Source organism: Gymnodraco acuticeps, unplaced genomic scaffold (assembly GCF_902827175.1).
Source record: "Gymnodraco acuticeps unplaced genomic scaffold, fGymAcu1.1, whole genome shotgun sequence".
NCBI lineage: Eukaryota > Metazoa > Chordata > Actinopteri > Perciformes > Bathydraconidae > Gymnodraco > Gymnodraco acuticeps.
In genome coordinates, this window is record NW_022989937.1 from 881,088 (window position 1) to 900,322 (window position 19,235).

General features: G+C 41.0%; 1 protein-coding gene across 2 annotated transcripts in view; it reads right to left on the reverse strand.

The window, feature by feature from the left end:
• The window catches only part of LOC117542393 (serine palmitoyltransferase 2-like), a 34,485-nt gene that overhangs the window by 9,565 nt on the left and 5,685 nt on the right, over positions 1-19,235 (reverse strand). For both annotated transcript variants that reach the window (XM_034210050.1, XM_034210048.1), the window contains exons 3-9: positions 17,530-17,684; positions 17,303-17,451; positions 11,422-11,546; positions 6,820-6,913; positions 3,652-3,757; positions 2,663-2,882; positions 2,342-2,468 (exon numbers count right to left, since the gene is read on the reverse strand). In XM_034210050.1, the coding sequence (XP_034065941.1) occupies positions 2,342-2,468; positions 2,663-2,882; positions 3,652-3,757; positions 6,820-6,913; positions 11,422-11,546; positions 17,303-17,451; positions 17,530-17,684 (976 nt within the window). The remainder of the gene's footprint in view (positions 1-2,341; positions 2,469-2,662; positions 2,883-3,651; positions 3,758-6,819; positions 6,914-11,421; positions 11,547-17,302; positions 17,452-17,529; positions 17,685-19,235) is intronic.

Genomic DNA, 19,235 nt, shown 5'->3' on the forward strand with positions numbered 1-19,235 from the left:
TAGAGACACAACTACACAAAGTGATGCCCTATCAATCTATTTGTTCCTGAATGTTAATTAAAACATTACAGGGCACTGGGGGGCACACTCAACATATAATAGGCAGTGTTGGGCAAGTTACTTCCAAAATGTAATATATTACATATTACTTATTACTGTCTTTTGAAAGTAATAAGTTACATTACAATATTAATGTCTCTGAAATGTAATGAGTTACACTACTTTGTAGTTACTTTTGAGTGACTTTCACCAAAATAACCGCAAAAGAATGGCTAGGTATTTTAAATGCTAAAATGTAGTTTAGTGCAGCTCATTATACATCCAGTGAAGGGCAATGTGGTATAGCATAACAACTGTGTAGGCCCTTAAGGCTACTAACAACTTGTATTACACGGCTTAGTTGAATACTTGATTCTGATTGTAAATTATTAACATGTGACACGTTGTTAATACAGCAGTACAGACCACTGTCAAGGACTATAATGAAGGTTGCTAAGGAGGATCAAGAAAGAGAAAGGAAAAGAGGTTAAAAGATGGAGCGCTGGACGTCAGATAGATCACCAGAAGAAGGCAGACAGGAAGTAAACAATAACAGGACATGGAATGGGCTCTGTAGTGTGTTTAGTATATGGCCGTGTACAGGCCCGGTTCCAGAACAAAATGACTCGGGGTGCATCTGAGATTACAGGGGGTGCAGCAGTAGTTGGTTTACATGAGCAATAGTGGCCGGCAACAGCAATGAAAAATAGCATTGATGGTCCCCAATGAACAGATTATGGCATTTGTTATGTTTTGAAACCAAGCAAGTGAGAACATTTCAAGTGAGTTAAAAGTGCAATCCTGAAATATTTCATATAGTCCAAAGTGAACTATGGCAAGGAAAAGCACAAAAGCTTCAAAACTGTACTGATAAAACAAATGAGAACATATTGTAAATCAAGGCAAATATGATTTGAACCAGCTCATGGTTTGAAATGGCAAACATTGAAAAGCAAAAGTATTATTAAAACCATGTACTAAATCATCACCTTGGTCCCATCATATACTTTTTATTATTATTATTATTACATTGCATTTAGCTGACGCTTTTGTCCAAAGCGACTTACAATAAGTACATTCGACCAGGAAGACACAACCTTGAAGAAAACAGAATCATATAAGTATATCAGGTTTCATAGAGCCAAACATTTCAAGTGCTAACTGGCTTTAGGTAATCCAGTCCTTTATTAGTATAAAAGTGCTTCGTTAATCGTTCTAACGCTCGAAGTGGAGTCGAAAGAGATGAGTTTTCAGTTTGCGCCGGAAGATGTGCAAGCTATCTGCCGTCCTGATGTCAATGGGGAGCTCATTCCACCATCTTGGAGCCAGGATAGCAAACCCACGTGTTTTCGCCGATGGGAACTTGGGTCCCCCTCGCGGCGAGGGCGCAACGAGTCGTTTGGCTGATGCAGAGCGTAGTGCACGCGCTGGGGTGTACGGTTTAACCATGTCCTGGATGTAGGAAGGGCCAGATCCATTCGCAGCACGGTAAGCAAGTACCAGTGTCTTGAAGTGGATTCTAGCAGTTACCGGAAGCCAGTGAAGGGAGCGGAGGAGCGGAGTGGTGTGGGAGAATTTAGGAAGGTTGAAGACCAGACGAGCCGCTGCATTCTGGATGAGCTGCAGAGGTCGGATGGCACATGCAGGTAGACCAGCCAGGAGGGAGTTGCAGTAGTCTAGGCGTGAGATGATGAGAGCCTGGACCAGAACCTGAGTCGCTTTCTGAGTCAGCTGGGGACGTATCTTCCTGATGTTGTAAAGCGTGTATCTGCAGCAGCGGGTTGTAGCAGCGATGTTTGCAGTGAAGGACAGGTTGTTATCTAGGGTCACTCTGGGAAGAGAATATTTACTGTGCTTGAAAACTGGTATCACATCATCATGTGAGGTTGACTTTGTGACCTGGAGAACATTTCAGCTGCAACATTAGCTTGTTGATAAACTTGGGATATGAGATATTTTTGTAGCCATTCGTGGTGAAGGCATCTGTGCTATTGTATGCATTATTTTTGACCCAACATTTCTACAGGCATGGCAGAATATGGCACTATTTTCACATGAATATTCTAGCCATTGTCTATTTGTATGCCACGAGCTGCAAAATGACCGCCTAACCCCACTGTACAGGCGGGTACTCGTTTAGATATACCTGTAGGCTCTGTTTTGCCGTTTTTTTTACTGTATAAAAGCTAACCCGCATACATTTGCATCAGACAAAACTAAACTGCAATCCAAAAAACACTTCAGTAGCTCCACTAGCTGAAAAGAATCCTCTGGTTACCTTTAATGTTGTTTTGCCACTCACCTATCGTTGTGCCATCCTCTCCCATAATGCACTTCATAGAAGTGATGATTTGCTCCACCACAGGTGGAGACATGGAGGATGCGTAGACCGCACTGTGGGAATGGGAGCGCAGGTACTCAATAAGCTCCTAAAGCCAGCAGATACACAGGAGATGTAAGGAGACGTGCATGGAAATTAATTATGTTGTACATCCATTGAGAGTTAAGAAACTGAGGTTCTTTTGATAGTAAAGGTTGCTGACCCTTGGCTTGGCCTAACCCTCTTATGTATATATATATATTTAAATGAAACCGCAGACAAATAAAAATCCTCCAGCCTCACCCTTTTCCCCGCGATGTATCCCCCTGCAGCACCGAAGCTCTTGGTGAATGTTCCCATCATGACGTCCACATCACAGGGGTCCAGGCCAAAGTAATCGACCACGCCTCTGCCTCTAGGCCCCAGGGCTCCGATGCTGTGGGCCTCGTCTAGGTAAAGGTAGGCCTTGTAGCGCTTCTTCAGAGCAATCATTTCTGGCAGGCGCACTATGCTGCCCTCCATGCTGCAGGGAGGAAAGGACAAAATGGAAGGGATTAAAGCCAGGGTCAAGCAAACGTCCTTGTTGATTACTGACTAAGGGAATACAGTATGTTCCCTACTCAAGAACTTAATAATACGAATGTTTTTCCACGAAAATAAGCACGTTTATGTTGTTTACAACATGGTAAAACTCACTAAAAAACAGGCGATATACTTTGTTCCTATTGACGAGTACATTTTTTATATAGATTATAAAGATAATAATGTACACTGATATAATGTACACTAATGTACAATGATACACAGAAAAGTGTATAATTAGCTGGAGCCTTTTAACTGCAGATTGCTATACAAACAAAAATGCAATGTTGCTTACTGTGTGTACAACCAGTTAGATCTATCCCAGCACTAAATCAGCTGTCAACTTGTAATCCTGTCCTAATACAGCTACTAATGCTGAATCTAATGGAACCACACGAGCCATAAATAAAAGATAAGAGCTACTTTTCTGACATTGAACAGTAAGGAAATCTTATCTTTAGAGCTGATGACTACCATTGTTCTACTGTTTTTGGCTCAATGATTCTTATGGCACAATAGTAAACATTGATGTCCCTCCTCCTTCCTCTCAGCACTGATAACACCTGATTTGTGTGGTCTGAAACAACGTTTTATCTTTGAATAACCTTGTCACTAAAAAACAAATCAAAAGAATCACAAGGGTAGATCAACAGAACGTGAATGGTAGGTTTCGGTAAATATTTAACCTGGGGAGAAAATGGGTAAGGTACCTGTAAATGCCCTCTACAACAATGAGAATCTTCTTCCATGGTCTTCGGGTCCTGGGCTGCCCGTGAACTATGGCCTCCCTCAGCAGTTTCTCCAGGCTCTGCATATCTGGAAAGGAAACCAGGAGATTTGAGTCAGATTCTTCAATAAAGTTGCCCTTGTTTTTAATCACATTAGCCATGGGGAGACCCCGTTGATTTGTATTTTTTAAGATTCAGAAAGAAGAAACAGATGTACTTGTATATTAACTTGTGGTGATTTTTGGTCTGTGGCTATAACTGACAAAATAAGCTACTTTAACAAACAACTAAAATGATTAAGCTGTAAAAATAGACAGGCAACTGGTTTTAGGCAGCTAGCTGAGGTTTTGGCTAGTTAGCTGGTAGCTAATGGCTAAATGTGTAAAGGTTACTAGCAAACCCGAACCAGCTAATAACTCAAGCAGCAAACTTTTAGTAACATCAATTAATTATTATTATTAGATAAAAGATGACCAAGATGGATTATCCACTAAATAAGACACCAACTGATCTACCCGATTAAAAGTAAAAAAATGCTAACCACCTTTAATGTGGACATTGCTTCTGAGCTAGTTAGCCCAATGGCTATCAAACAGCTAGAGGCTTATTATTTTTAGGCTAATTAGTAGTGCTGTAGCGACGCGTCGACTTCAAAATATCGTCGACGACATATTTCCGCGTCGACGCGTCGCTACACACACACGTGGGTCACCCAAAGCAACAAGCAGTTCGCAATCGCACTTCAAACACAATGGAGACTGAAACGGCTACCACCTCCTCCTCACAGGATTGCGCACGAAGCCCCAAACGAAAACATCTCGCCCTAGGTCTTCAAAAGCATGGGAATATTTTAAAGTTAGTCCAAAACGCAAAGATATTTATATATTTATATCTCACTGAGACTGCTGCATAGCCTAGCAGAAGCAGCAGCTAGCTGTGGTGGCTACCATTAGCAGCTAGCATTTGCTCTCCGATTTGTACATAAAATGGAATTATGGATTATAAATTCAATCATTTTTTTATACATAGACGTTAAAAACCTATGGATTAACCGATTCAGCCGCGTTTTTTCTCATTTTATTGCCATTGAACACGTCTTTTGATCAGATTACGGTGGTGAGACGATCTCCCGAGAAGCTCTGTGAAGGTACGTGTTGTGATGACTGTATTTGCTTCCCCTGTCGCGAGTCCGGATCACTCAGTGATGATACTATATACCTACATAATCTGTGGAGTCTCAGCTTTAATCGGATATATTGTATGTGCAGCTATAATAAGTAATAAGGGTACTTTTATCTTGAGTTCTGTGCCAATGTCTGTTAGCATTTTTCGCTCAGGGGTCATTTAGATGCTTCTTATGAGACTTGTGTTTTGTTTTGGTAAACATGGTTTGTATCGTCAGTTAGCTGAGATTATTTCCGTTAATCTGGTATAACACATTAATCGGTTCTTAAATATTAAGATCTCCTGAGACACAGCATCGTGAAAAAAAATTGTTTTAATTACGTTTTTTATGAATTGAACAACAGAAAAATAATCGTTAGATTAGTCGACTAATCGATCAAATAATCGCCCGATTAATCGTTTTCAAAATAATCGTTTCCCCCCAGCACTACTAATTAGACACATACACACATTATATTTATATAGTTAAGCATAATCCATATCGTGTTCTATAAGCAAAATCTTTTATGAGCTCCCCTAAATACAATTCTCAATGTACTTGATTTAGCATGCGAGCACAGTTATGGGGGACCCTGATGTAAACAAGACGAAAGTCTTTCTCTGGTCTGCATCCCCTTAACAATTGTATGTTTTGAGCTGTACTGTACTGTACCCAATATACAAGCTGTTAATAAACTTTTCAATCAATCAATTCAATCAATCAGTTAGCAACTAGCACTTCTCCTCTGCAGTTGACGTACATTACAATCACAGATACTTGTTTTTGTGTGAATACAATGAAGTTTGAGTAACAGAAAGAGTGGTTACAGAAAACAGATACAGTCTCAAAATAACTTTTTCACAGCAGACTTTTCAAATTGTATTCAGAAAAAGCACAGTTACCAATAAAATAACAAAGGCTATTGTTCCGTTTATTCAAATGTCTCAGTAAGCTGCGAGTGTGGCAGTGAGTCAGCATCTACAATACAAGGAACATAAAAACCGTCCATAAAAGTGGCCAGTTTTCTTCTTTTGTTTTACCCTGAGCTTTTTATATTAGCAGAATGTCAAAAATATCTTCGATTAAAAAGGGTACTCCTAATTAAAAAAAAAACTAAAAAGAAAAACACATTGTATTTTATAGGTTCTAGGTTTTTTGTATTGCACTTCCACACTAAAGAATTCTGTATAGAGACCTTTAACATGTCAAAGTCCACGTGCTTCAACACTTTCCAGGAAATAACAATCCGGCTGTGTCAGGCTTTAACCAGAACACTTAGTTAAATGCCCAGTATTGTATGTGGCACTGTAAAGCATGTCAACGACTAAATCAAAGAAAGTAATGACGTCAAATAACAAGAAAGCGGCAACCTTCATCACATGAAGGCAATCTTTGTTTTGCAGAGTCATTCAGAATATCAATGATGTATTAGACCATGAAAATAATAATAATGATAATCACACACACACACCACACACACACACACACACACACACACACACACACACACACACACACACACACACACACACACACACACACACACACACACACACACACACACACACACACACACACACACACACACACACACACACACACACACACACACACACACACACACACACACACACACACACACACACACACACACACACACACACACACACACACACACACACACACACACACACACACACACACACACACACACACACACACACACACACACACACACACACACACACACACACACACACACACACACACACACACACACACACACACACACACACACACACACACACACACACACACACACACACACACACACACACACACACACACACACACACACACACAACACACACACACACACACACACACACACACACACACACACACACACACACACACACACACACACACACACACAACACACACACACACACACACACACACGAAAAATACTACTTGTGACTCACTGTTGTGTTTGAAGACTCTGATGGTGGACCCGGAGAGTCTGGCTCCCAGGACCAGAGAGGCGTGGTTCAGTTCATCACTCAGAAGCAGACAGCCCTGCAGGACACCAGAAACACTTCAATATGTACACACGTCGCATTTGGAATAAAATAAAATAAAAATATTTATATGAAGATAAGAAGTTTAAGTAAAATGTCCTATAAAATATATTAGAATAAAAAAAATATATATACAAAAAAAGCATAATTGTTATGTAAACACGCAAAGTAAAAATATGCGGTAGAGATGAAAAATAATAAAATATTTATACAAAAATAATAATATTTATACAAATATAATTTAAACTAAAGATGTGCACTATAATAACTAAATGAAATAAATTAGAATAATGATATTCATATAAACCAAAGTTAAAGTAAAAATTGGAAATAAAATAAATGCAAAGTAAAAAAAAATGCAATAGAGATGACAAATGTTTTAATACACACATATATATATATATATATATATATATATATATACTGAACAAAAATATAAACGCAACACTTTTGTTTTTGCTCCCATTTTTCATGAGATGAACTCAAAGATCTGAAACATTTTCTATATACATAAAAATAACCATTTCTCTCAAATATTGTTCAAAAATCTGCAAAAATCTGTGATAGTGAGCACTTCTCCTTTGCCGAGATAATCCATCCCACCTCACAGGTGTGGCATATCAAGATGCTGATTAGACAGCATGATTATTGCACAGGTGTGCCTTAAGCTGGCCACAATAAAAGGCCACTCTGAAACGTGCAGTTTTGCTTTATTGGGGGGGTCTGGGGGGGTCCGAAATCCAGTCAGTATCTGGTGTGAGGGGTAGGATTAGGGTTAGGGATAGGGTAATGTTGTGAATTGAGTGGCCCATGGTGGTGGTGGGGTTATTGTATGGGCAGGCGTATGTTATGGATGACGAACACAGATCACTCAATTCACAACATTACCCTAACCCTAACCCTAATCCTACCCCTCACACCAGATACTGACTGGTTTTCGGACCCCCCCAGACCCCCCCAATAAAGCAAAACTGCACGTTTCAGAGTGGCCTTTTATTGTGGCCAGCCTAAGGCACACCTGTGCAATAATCATGCTGTCTAATCAACATCTTGATATGTCACACCTGTGAGGTGGGATGGATTATCTCGGCAAAGGAGAAGTGCTCACTATCACAGATTTTTTCAGATTTGTGAACAATATTTGAGAGAAATGGTTATTTTTATGTATATAGAAAATGTTTTAGATCTTTGAGTTCATCTCATGAAAAATGGGAGCAAAAACAAAAGTGTTGCGTTTATATTTTTGTTCAGTGTATATATACACACACACATATATATATAATAAATAAAGTAAAAAAGGCCAATAAAAAAATACAAATATTTATATAAAACACAAGTTAAAGTAAAACAAATTATATAATTTTTTTTTTTCCATTTTTCTTAAACATAACAAGTTAAACTAGAATCACACATTTATACAAATATAAGTTATAAACGACTTTAGTTGCTGATGGGGAAATAAGCTGTGTTAGTCTATTTACTGTGTATACCAACAGGAAGTGTTTCCTCATATCCTGCCACGTGGTTCTGTGTCTGTGTACTACTATCTGGGCATAGATTTGTCACATAATTATTTGTGTCAACATTAAAATAATTTGTGTGTAAATATGTAATTTGTAAATGTAAAACACCATCCACAAATGCATTTAAAAGATTTGCTAACTCACAAATACATTTGCAAATGTAAAACGGATCCGCAAATACGCTAAATATTGTCACAAATAAAAAAAAGATCTGTGAATATCTCTCTCCAACATTGATAACTTTCGATCAGGCATTTGTGAATGTAACGTAACCCTATTACGTAACCCTATTACAACAGAGATCAACAACCTATAACAGGGCCTATGCACAGAATGCAGATATTCAATACTCATTCTTGTTTAAGAATATGAGCATGTCTACTCAGGGGAGAGGCGGGTGCGGAGACTATTCACAATCAGGCCAGCTGTAGAGAAGACCCTCTCAGCTGGAATTTGGGCATAAGATGAGGTTTGAGTCTGCGTGATCTGTGTGTAGGGAGGGGCAGCAGCCATATCATTAGCTAGAACTAGCTAGATCTGATGGATTTGGACATAAACGCGAGTGAAGTATAACCGGACGCGAGAGAGAGAGATCAGCACAGCTCTGCCCGCTGTGAGGGACCGGTGAGCGGAGCAAAAACACACCTTTAGACCTGACACATTTAGCTATGGCAATGTCGTATACATTCAATTATTCCATTTGATCATATGTAATCAACTTCGGCACCCCTCCCAAAAAAATAAAATTACAATAAAAATATTCATAACTCATATTCGAATACCTGAATAATTTCGAATATTCGATTAATCGTTCCCATCCCTAATGCATATATTCCTGTCTATTGCTTTTATTTGTATTTAATGTTATTATGTTTATAATAGGGCCGGGACTTTAACGCGTTAATTAAGATGAATTAATTACACAAAAATTAACGCGTTAAAAAAATTAACGCATTTTAATCGCACTTATTTTTGCACCGTGGAACGTTTCTCACTGGATGAGTTTCAGGCGTACCGATTATACTGGAGCACCAACTAACGTTCATGACTTCAGACAACAACAAACCACAGTGAACAACAGTGGGAAATGTTGTTTTAAAAAACGGACGGATGGAAGCGTCGATAAGAGCACGGTTGTGTGCAAATTATGCCAAAAGGAATTCGCATATCACCGCAGCACATCAAGCCTCAAGTATCACCTCAATGCAAAACATATAGCAGCTAGCGTGGAAGCTAGCGTGGACGTTAGCCTCTTTTATCGCGTTCACACCAAAAAGAGCCGGTACTAAAATTAGTTAATGAGAACCTTTTTACCCCCACGAAAGTCCCTGCTAGAGAGCAGAGAGCTGCTAGAGAGCAGGGACTTTCGTACGGCTCTCTTGTGAGAAAAGAGCTATATTTCTGATTGGCTGGGCGGATTGCAAACCACGCCCCGTAAAACTCCCAAAAAGTTTTGTGAAGCCGCCATTTTATTATCCTCCCATTAGCATTATTAGCATTAGCCCAGCGCAGAAACGCAGAGAGACTAACTTATGGCAACACAAAATAAAACATGGGAGCGGTGGAGATGAGGAGGTGTCGGCGTTCTGGCGATTTACTCGGAAGGCTTCAGTAGAAGCTGCTGGGACTCCCAGCAGCTTCTACTGAAGCCAGTCCCCAACTCCGGGGACTTCCGGCCGGGGACTTTGGGCGGCAGTATACGCCGTGAAGTGGTTTGCGGCCTGCCAGTAAACCCAAAGCAGAAGAAGAAGAAGTGACGTCAGCGGCTTCATTTGCCTAATCCACCCCCAGGTTCAAAGAGTTCTCATGAACTAAATTCTCATGAACCTTTGTGGGAAAAGTACTGCGGTGTGAATGCGCCTAATGGTATACTAAAATCCATGTGAAAAAAAATTGCTTCTCACTGTTCTCAGGTCAAATATGTATATGCGATTAAAAATGCGATTAATTTCGATTAATTAATTACAAAGCCTCTAATTAATTAGATTAATTTTTTTAATCGAGTCCCGGCCCTAGTTTATAATTTTTTCCACACATTTCACAATTTGGGATGAATTAAGTATCTATCTATCTATCCATCCATCCATCTATCATAGATAGATTTTTAAAAAACATTTTTAAAGACAGGAATATATGCATACAGTAGAAAGGATACAATGAATATTATAACATTTAATGTAGCCTTACTATGAAGGCTAACCTAAATACGGTGCTTTTCTACAGATTACTTTATTACTGCACTGGTAAGGTAAAACTAGGCCGATTAATAAAATGTGAAGTGCTTTGTAACTTTGACCCGCTTGACTGAATACACAACAAACAATGAAGAAAGAGTTATCTCTGGGGCTGCTTCGCTGCCAGCTGTAGCTCCCCGGGACCCAAAAGTGGCGTAGCCTGTAGCCTAGTTCAACATCAATGCATACGAAAGTGCTCGATATATGCTGTATTGAACAAATAAACTAACTGTATCACTATAACATGATGATGATGGTGATAAAGAATGCATCTAACGTTCCGCTGTTCATTATAATACAAAAACAGTGCATTAAACAAACCATCATGCTCTTACTTTGCAGAGATTTGAGATCCGCGAGCGCATTTTTGGTTGACAAATACAAAATGGATTCACAAATGCCTGATCGAAAGTTGTCAATGTTAAAGAGAGATATTCACAGATATTTTTTGTATTTGTGAAAATATTCAGCGTATTTTCAGATCCGTTTTACATTTGCAAATTTTTTTGTGAGTTTGCAAATCTTTTAAATGCATTTGCGGATGGTGTTTTGCATTTACAAATCACATATTTACACACAAATTATTTTTCTGTTCAACAAATCTATGCCCATATTGCAACATATAGGACATGTGACTGAGCAAGCCAAAGAGCGGAGACAAGCAATGGAGGGGAACGTTTGCAGCAATGGTATTCTTCAATAGTAAATCACAGCTCTACAGAGGAAACATCTACCTCTTGTGGTCTTACCTTGCCAGACAGCGCTGGAATGTTCATGGAGTTGGTTGCGAACCCCATCCCAAAAGACATGGCCGACTCCACGCCCAGGAACCTGGCCACCAGCTTCTCCAACTCCTCGTGTCTGTCCAGGTTACCTGAGGAGCAGACAAACAGGAAATCACAATAAATACATTAATTCATTGAAAATGATCCTATTCTATATGGATTTATTTGACTAATTTCAGTATTTTATGATTGCACCATTATGTTCTTGCACTATCTTATTTTAGTAACACCATTTTGTTTCTTAAACATTGAGGAAAAGTAACTGCATATACACTGAACAAAAATATAAATGCAACACTCTTGCAACACATCTCCTTTGCATAGAGTTGATCAGGTTGTTGATTGTGGCCTGCTAGGCTTAGGGTTCAACCCTAACATGTCAGTGGGTGACATGTTAGGGTTAAGGTTAGGATTAAACCCTAAGCCTAACAGGCCACAATCAACAACCTGATCAACTCTATGCGAAGGAGATGTGTTGCACTGCGTGAGGCAAATGGTGGTCACACCAGATACTGACTGGTTTTCGGACCCCCCCAGACCCCCCCAATAAAGCAAAACTGCACGTTTCAGAGTGGCCTATTATTGTGGCCAGCCTAAGGCACACCTGTGCAATAATCATGCTGTCTAATCAGCATCTTGATATGCCAAACCTGTGAGGTGGGATGGATTATCTCGGCAAAGGAGAAGTGCTCACTATCACAGATGTTTTCAGATTGGTGAACAATATTTGAGAGAAATGGTTATTTTGTGTATATAGAAAATGTTTTAGATCTTTGAGTTCATCTCATGAAAAATGGGAGCAAAAACAAAAGTGTTGCGTTTATATTTTTGTTTAGTGTATATAGCACCTTTACCACAACCTCTCAAAGTGCCTTTACATACACGCCAACATGAAGAAGGTCCTGCCGAAGTACTACCAACACATCAGCTGCCCGACGCACGGGGGAAACATACTGGACCATGTTTATTCCCCTTTTCGACATGGATATAAGGCTCTCCCTCGCCCTCCCTTCGGCAAATCAGACCACATCTCACTGCTGCCTGCTTACAAGCAGAAACTCAAACGGGACAGACCGGTAACAAAGAGGAGTCAGATTCAGGCCCCGGCCACACGAAGACGAAAACGGCTAAATGCATAGGATTAACGCAATCGCAAAAAGCTTCCGTCCACACGCAATATTCACCGGATAGTGTCTGTCCACACGAGACAGCTCCGTTTAGCTCCAACCGCTGGAGAAGCTGCAGTACATATGCAGGAGCCTGTACGTGGCGCTGTAACTTCCTCCACAAAAGCAGCGAAGAAGCATGGTTGTCATGGTTGCCCTTCTGTTTATTCTCCGCGGTGGGGGCCAAGGGAACCGGGCAGAGTTTTTCGCCAGTCAACGTGTATTAAAGTTTAAATCTTCCGACACAATTATAAAAGTGCCGGTCAAAGGTCTTTGTTATTTATTGAGCTTTAAAACAAATGAATAATGACTATATAATATAATAATAAAATACATGGAGCCTCTCTTTTCCCTCCCTCTCTTCGGACAGCGTCAGTGTCCGTTTCATGCAGCAGCTGATCCAGTTATGAGTGACCCGGCCGACAGTAAAAATAAACATATTTATAACTAGTTTAGGTAGTTTGAGAGGTGTCTCCGTCCTGTCAGATTAGACTTCACTCGCGTTTATGTCCATATCGAGAGAAAGATAAATAATCTGAATTCAGTGTGCAGTTTACTTTGACGCGGGGGTGAGCAGCAGAGGCGGGGCTAGTGCCTCATCATTATCAGAAAATGATCGTATAGGGCGTACACACGGAGCCGTTGGACCCCTGCTGGAAGGTGAACCAAGCCTCAAATCTCTGGCAGACTGAAACACAGTTTCCTCAAGTATTTCCCTGTATTTTCCTCCATTCATCACTCCTATTTTTACCAGCTTCCCAGTCCCTGCCGATGAAAAACATCCCCACAACATGATGCTGCCACCACCATGCTTCACTGTGGGGATGGTGTTCTGAGGGTGATCAGAGGTGTTGGGTTTGCACCAGACATAGCGTTTACCTTGATGGCCAAAAAGTTCAATTTTAGTCTCATCCAACCACAGGACCTTCTTCCACATGTTTGGGGAATCTTCCACATGCCTTTTGGCGAACCCCAAACATGTTTTCTTATTTTTTTTTGCGACTCTTCCATAAAGCCCAGCTCTGTGGAGTGTACGGCTTACTGTGGTCCTGTACAGATTCTCCTCTCTCTGCTGTGGAGCTTACCAGCTCCTTCTGGGTTATCCTCGGCCTCTTTGTTGCCTCTCTGATCAATGCTCTCCTTGCACGGTGTGAGTTTTGGTGGGCAGCCCTATCTTGGCAGGTTTGTTGTCGTGGCATATTTTTTCCATTTTAAAATAATGGATTTAATGGTGCTTCGTGATGTTCAACATTTGTGAGATTTTTTTATAACCCAACTCTGTCTCATACTTTTCCACAACTTTGTCCCTGACCTGTTTGGAGAGCTCTTTAGTCTTCATGGTGTCGTTTTCTTGCTTAGAAAGGCCACTTGCTGTGGTATGGAAGACGGAGGCCTTCTACACAGGGGCGCCGCCAGGGATTTTGGTCCCCATGAAAAGATTTCACATTGGGCCCCACCACCAGGCCTGTCTGGCCTGGAGATTTAAACTCCGCACACGGAGCTCTGATTGGTCAGCAGGCGGTGCTTTCACTGAGTTGATCTCTTTTCGCTCTTTACGCCGGGGGCGGGCAGCGTCAGGTAACAAAAAAGTTATTTAGCCTTCCCAAACCTGAGTCTCACGCGCCGCCTATGATTACAATTATTATTTACAATGGACTACGCTTAGCTAACAGACTAATTTCCACCACTCATGGACCACACCCACCTTTTCTTTTGAAAAACTGGGTGACATACTGTCGCCCTTTAGTCCATCTCTCTTGTCTTTCTCTCCTTTCTTTTCTTTCTTGAAAGCCTGACTTTGTTAGTCGTTGAGACATCGTACACACGTAAGTACTAGCATCCCTCCTCACATGCTCTCACTAGTCTCTCTGCTAGAAAGGGCCGGGCGGTGCTGCACAGCGTTTGGAGGCAGGACCAAACCATTACATGTAAATAGAGGGGGGTGTTCGATGCATTGGATAATTAACTTTTGGAAGAAAATAAGTGAAATGAATCATAAGTTTAGTGAGTACATCATCAATATGACGTTATATTAATGTTAATTATTGATGATTGATGAAAGGTTACTTAAACATTTTTTTCTTAGTGTTCTAAAAATATTTTGGGCCCCTGTCAGTCACGGGCCCTTAGAATCATCCTAACTTTTCACCCCCTTACGGCGCCCCTGCTTCTACAACAGTTGTATATACAGAGATAATGAGGCACTTGATTGCACACAGGTGAACGTTATTTCAATAATTGTGTGACTCTGAAGGTCTTTGTTTGGGCTAAATAGCAAAGGGGGTCAATACATATGCACACACCACTTTTCAGTTTTACATTTTTTGTTATGTTTTAAAAACGTGCTCTTTTTTTCTTTCACTTCACCAATTTTGACTAACTTTGTGAGGAGTCTTGCCATAAAATCCCCCCAAAAATATTATATTATTTTGGGTTTTAATGCAAGAAAATAGGAAAAAAGGATCCTGAACTTCCTGACGGGCAGACCCCAGGCAGTGCGGGTGGGAAACATCACATCCTCCTCCCTGATCCTCAACACCGGTGCCCCTCAAGGCTGCGTGCTCAGCCCTCTCTACTCCCTGTTCACTCACGACTGCATGTCCACACACAGCTCCAACACCATCGTGAAGTTTGCTGATGACACGACAGTCATCGGCCAGATCACAGACGGCGACGAGACGGCATACAGAGAGGAGGTTGAAAACCTGACATCTTGGTGCCAGGATAACAACCTCCATCTCAACGTCAGCAAAACAAAGGAGCCGATTGTGGATTACAGGAAGCAGCAGAGAGAGGGACACGCCCCCATCGCCACCAATGGGACTACGGTGAAGAGAGTCAGCAGCTTCAGGTTCCTCAGGGTCCACATCACTGAGGACTTGACATGGACTCTTCACACCACCATCACAGCTCGACAGCGGCTCTTCTTCCTCCGCAGGCTGAGGAGGTTCAACATGGACTCCAGGATACTCTGCAACTTCTACAGGTGCACCATAGAGAGTATCCTGACCTTCTACAGGTGCACCATAGAGAGGATCCTGACCTTCTACAGGTGCACCATAGAGAGTATCCTGACCTTCTACAGCTGCACCATAGAGAGCATCCTGACCTTCTACAGGTGCACCATAGAGAGGATCCTGACTTTCTACAGGTGCACCATAGAGAGTATCCTGACCTTCTACAGGTGCACCATAGAGAGGATCCTGACTTTCTACAGGTGCACCATAGAGAGGATCCTGACCTTCTACAGGTGCATCTTAGAGAGTATCCTGACCTTCTACAGGTGCACCATAGAGAGGATCCTGACCTTCTACAGGTGCATCTTAGAGAGTATCCTGACCTTCTACAGGTGCACCTTAGAGAGTATCCTGACCTTCTACAGCTGCACCATAGCGAGCATCCTGACTGGCTGCATCACGGCCTGGTACGGCAGCTGCACTGCCCTCAATCGTAAGGCTTTACAGAGGGTGGTGAAAACTGCACAGAACATCATCCATGGAGGACCTTTACTCCCAGCAGCTCAGGAAGAAAGCCCTCAGGATTATAAAAGACCCCCATCACCCCAGCCACAAACTGTTCAGTCTGCTGCCGTCTGGCAGGCGTTACCGAAGCATCCGGACAAAAACCACCAGACTCAGGGACAGTTTCATCCCACAGGCCGTAAGACTGTTAAACACCTGAACTGCTGAAACAACATCCACAATATTCATCTGGCTGCTACTTAAAAATGATTTATCTATTAACCTATATATCATATTTCAATGACTTGCATATGGACTCTTATTGCACTATTTCACTTTTTTAAACTATTTTCTTCTTGTATTTACTATTTACTTGCACTATATTTTTCAGTTTCTGTGTTTTGTGTTGCACTGTTGGAGAAGCCTGTGACACAAGATTTTCATCGGCATAACTACACTGAAGCTATGTTCGTTTGACAAATAAAGAACCTTGAACCTTGAACCTTGAATGAGTCAGAATTCTTCCATTCAAACCCATTGATACAGAGGAAGAGGCTGGAGGAAAGATAAACACACACCACTGGCCATCTGGGGCAATTTGGGGTTAATTATCTCGCCCAGGGAAAATCTGACATGCTGCAGGGGTTGGGTATCATACCACCGAACTTCCTGAGCCAACGTCACCTAAAAGTGCCTTCCTCCAGGGTTATCTGGGTGTTACTCACGTTTTCTAAAGTACATGTGAAATTAGAAAACACCGATTCAGATATTCGCCACTGTCTATCTTCAGTATCTATCTCTAAGCGGTTGACTAATCACAACAGAGCCGGCCAGCTAACCAATCAGAGCAGACTGGGCTCTGGTTTCAGACAGAGGGTGAAAAGAGGTGCTACAGCACAGGCATTATGAGAACAATAAAGAGCTTTTTGAACATTAAAGCATGGAGACACGTCACAGTAGAGACACTAAATACTGATATGAACCTGAAAACGAGCATAATGTGTCCTCTTCAAAGAAAATCAATGTTTGTTGTGCGGTATAAATAAAACAAAGATATATTTCCCCTTAAACTCTAGGTATTTACATGGTCAGTATCTAAACAGACTGCTTCATAATGCTTTATTTACAGTAGTGATTTCACCCCTGCACATTATTTCTGTATTCCAGTAATTGCAAAGCTCATGGAGGGTAAGTCTGTATTTTGGCAGGTGTTCATACCAAGCTCTTGTCTGGTACTCGCGACTCCCACGCCGTACTTCTTGGTGATCTCGGCTGCAGCATCAGCACACAAACCCTTGTTCTCAGCGAAGCCCAGGTAATTATAGGAGCCCAAGTTAATCACATCCTGCAACACCCGGCCTGATTGACTGCGAGAGAGAGCAGAAGAAGATCAGACAGAGGAAACAATCGATGAAAGGAATCTATGGTTTTTAATTTTCCCTTACACGAAAGTCCAGTTGTAGTCGGGGGACGTCCTCTCCAACAAGTCCATTGTGGCCCCTGGCACGCCGCATAGGGGCCGGTTCCAGTTGTCTCTGATACGGATGTAGATGTTTCTGGTGTAAAAGTTCTCGAAATCCTGGTAGAGGGGCACAAAGTCCTACACATGGACGAATAAAGAGGAGGAGAGAGGGGTACATTAGCTAAGCATCAGTATGGACATATAGTTAACATTGCAGATATTTACAATATTATTTTGGCAAGTGGTAATGTCATTGTGACCTAACAATATTTGTATTCAAGACATCCAATAGGTCATTCGGACAAAACAACATGAGAGATATCTGAAGTTTGACTACATTGCGACCAGGAAGAATGAAAATATCAAAGATATGTCAGTATTAGTATGTGGGGTATATCTAATAAAAAATGTAATATAAAATGTTATACTTGATAGAATACACAATTGAATTATGTATATTCTAATTCCAGTTTTGAGTTTGCTACGACATCATTTTGACTAGTTAAAACACAATATATTAAAAAGGAAAATTAAGGGAATTATGAATTTCTTGATTCTGAATCATGGCTACTCATAAATGCTTGGCAAAAGTTGTTCTAAATTTACGGGTCAAAATGTTGTTACAGATATCTAAAATTACAGTGTTGACTCGTATACATATAATTAAAAGCAACATGAATTAGAGCTCTGACATGGCAAAAAGAGGTTGCAGATATGGATGATGAAAATCCAATCCAGCTAATAACTGTAGAAGTCCTTGACCTACTGCAGTGAAGTGGTAGGAATGTATCAAATCTACCAGTAACATCAAAGAACTACATGCCAGGCATTGTTTGGAAAGCTTAGCTGGAAGGAATATGATCTTTCACATTAAAACCCATGACTGACAGTTCATGTTCCTTGGTTCTTGGTGGAAACATCCGTTGGGGGGAGCTAATGACTTCCCCAAGTCTATCTCACTAGCTTCCTTTCCTCAACATAACCAAATACTTCGAAACAATGGGCTTCACTATCAAAAGTTACACAACAGGTTGAAAACAATCCCAGTGGTCAAGGACGTGTTCCAAATGTTCTGATAACTCCGCCATTGGCTGTTTACTGACAAAATGCAACCTTAGGCGCACATTCCACTGAATTGCAAAGGATAAAAAGCGATTTAGAGGGAATATTAGTGTTATAGTGTTTCAACACAGAGAAAAACTTATCTTATCATCATTATCATTTCCATTTTGTGATATCATTGTGGTTGACAAGATCACATCAAATGCTCTGAGGTTTTGTTTGCAAAGTGTTGTTTCCTCTTCAAACACTTAAGAACTGCTGCTAACAGTGTGTGAAATACGAGAGCCCCGTAGCTTCGACTGTTGGTAAACTATGTGGAGTGCAAATATCACTTTAGTCCAGTCAAGTTAACAAAACAAGAAATGGATTAAGTCTAGAATTAAGTTTTTTTCCATTCTTTGTCACTGTTGTTTTGACATTAACATGGAAAACTTCCATACTAGAAGCAGCACGTGCTCAGCCTAGCAAATCACTTCCATTCAACAGTGTGCTGAATGCACACATTTCTGCCGATGCGAGGAGCAGCTGGCTCAATCTGGCAACAAAAAGAACATGTCGACAGTGTTCTTATGATAAATCTTACTGCTAGAAGAGTGGGCACTGTAAGTGTATCCATAGGGTATTAAA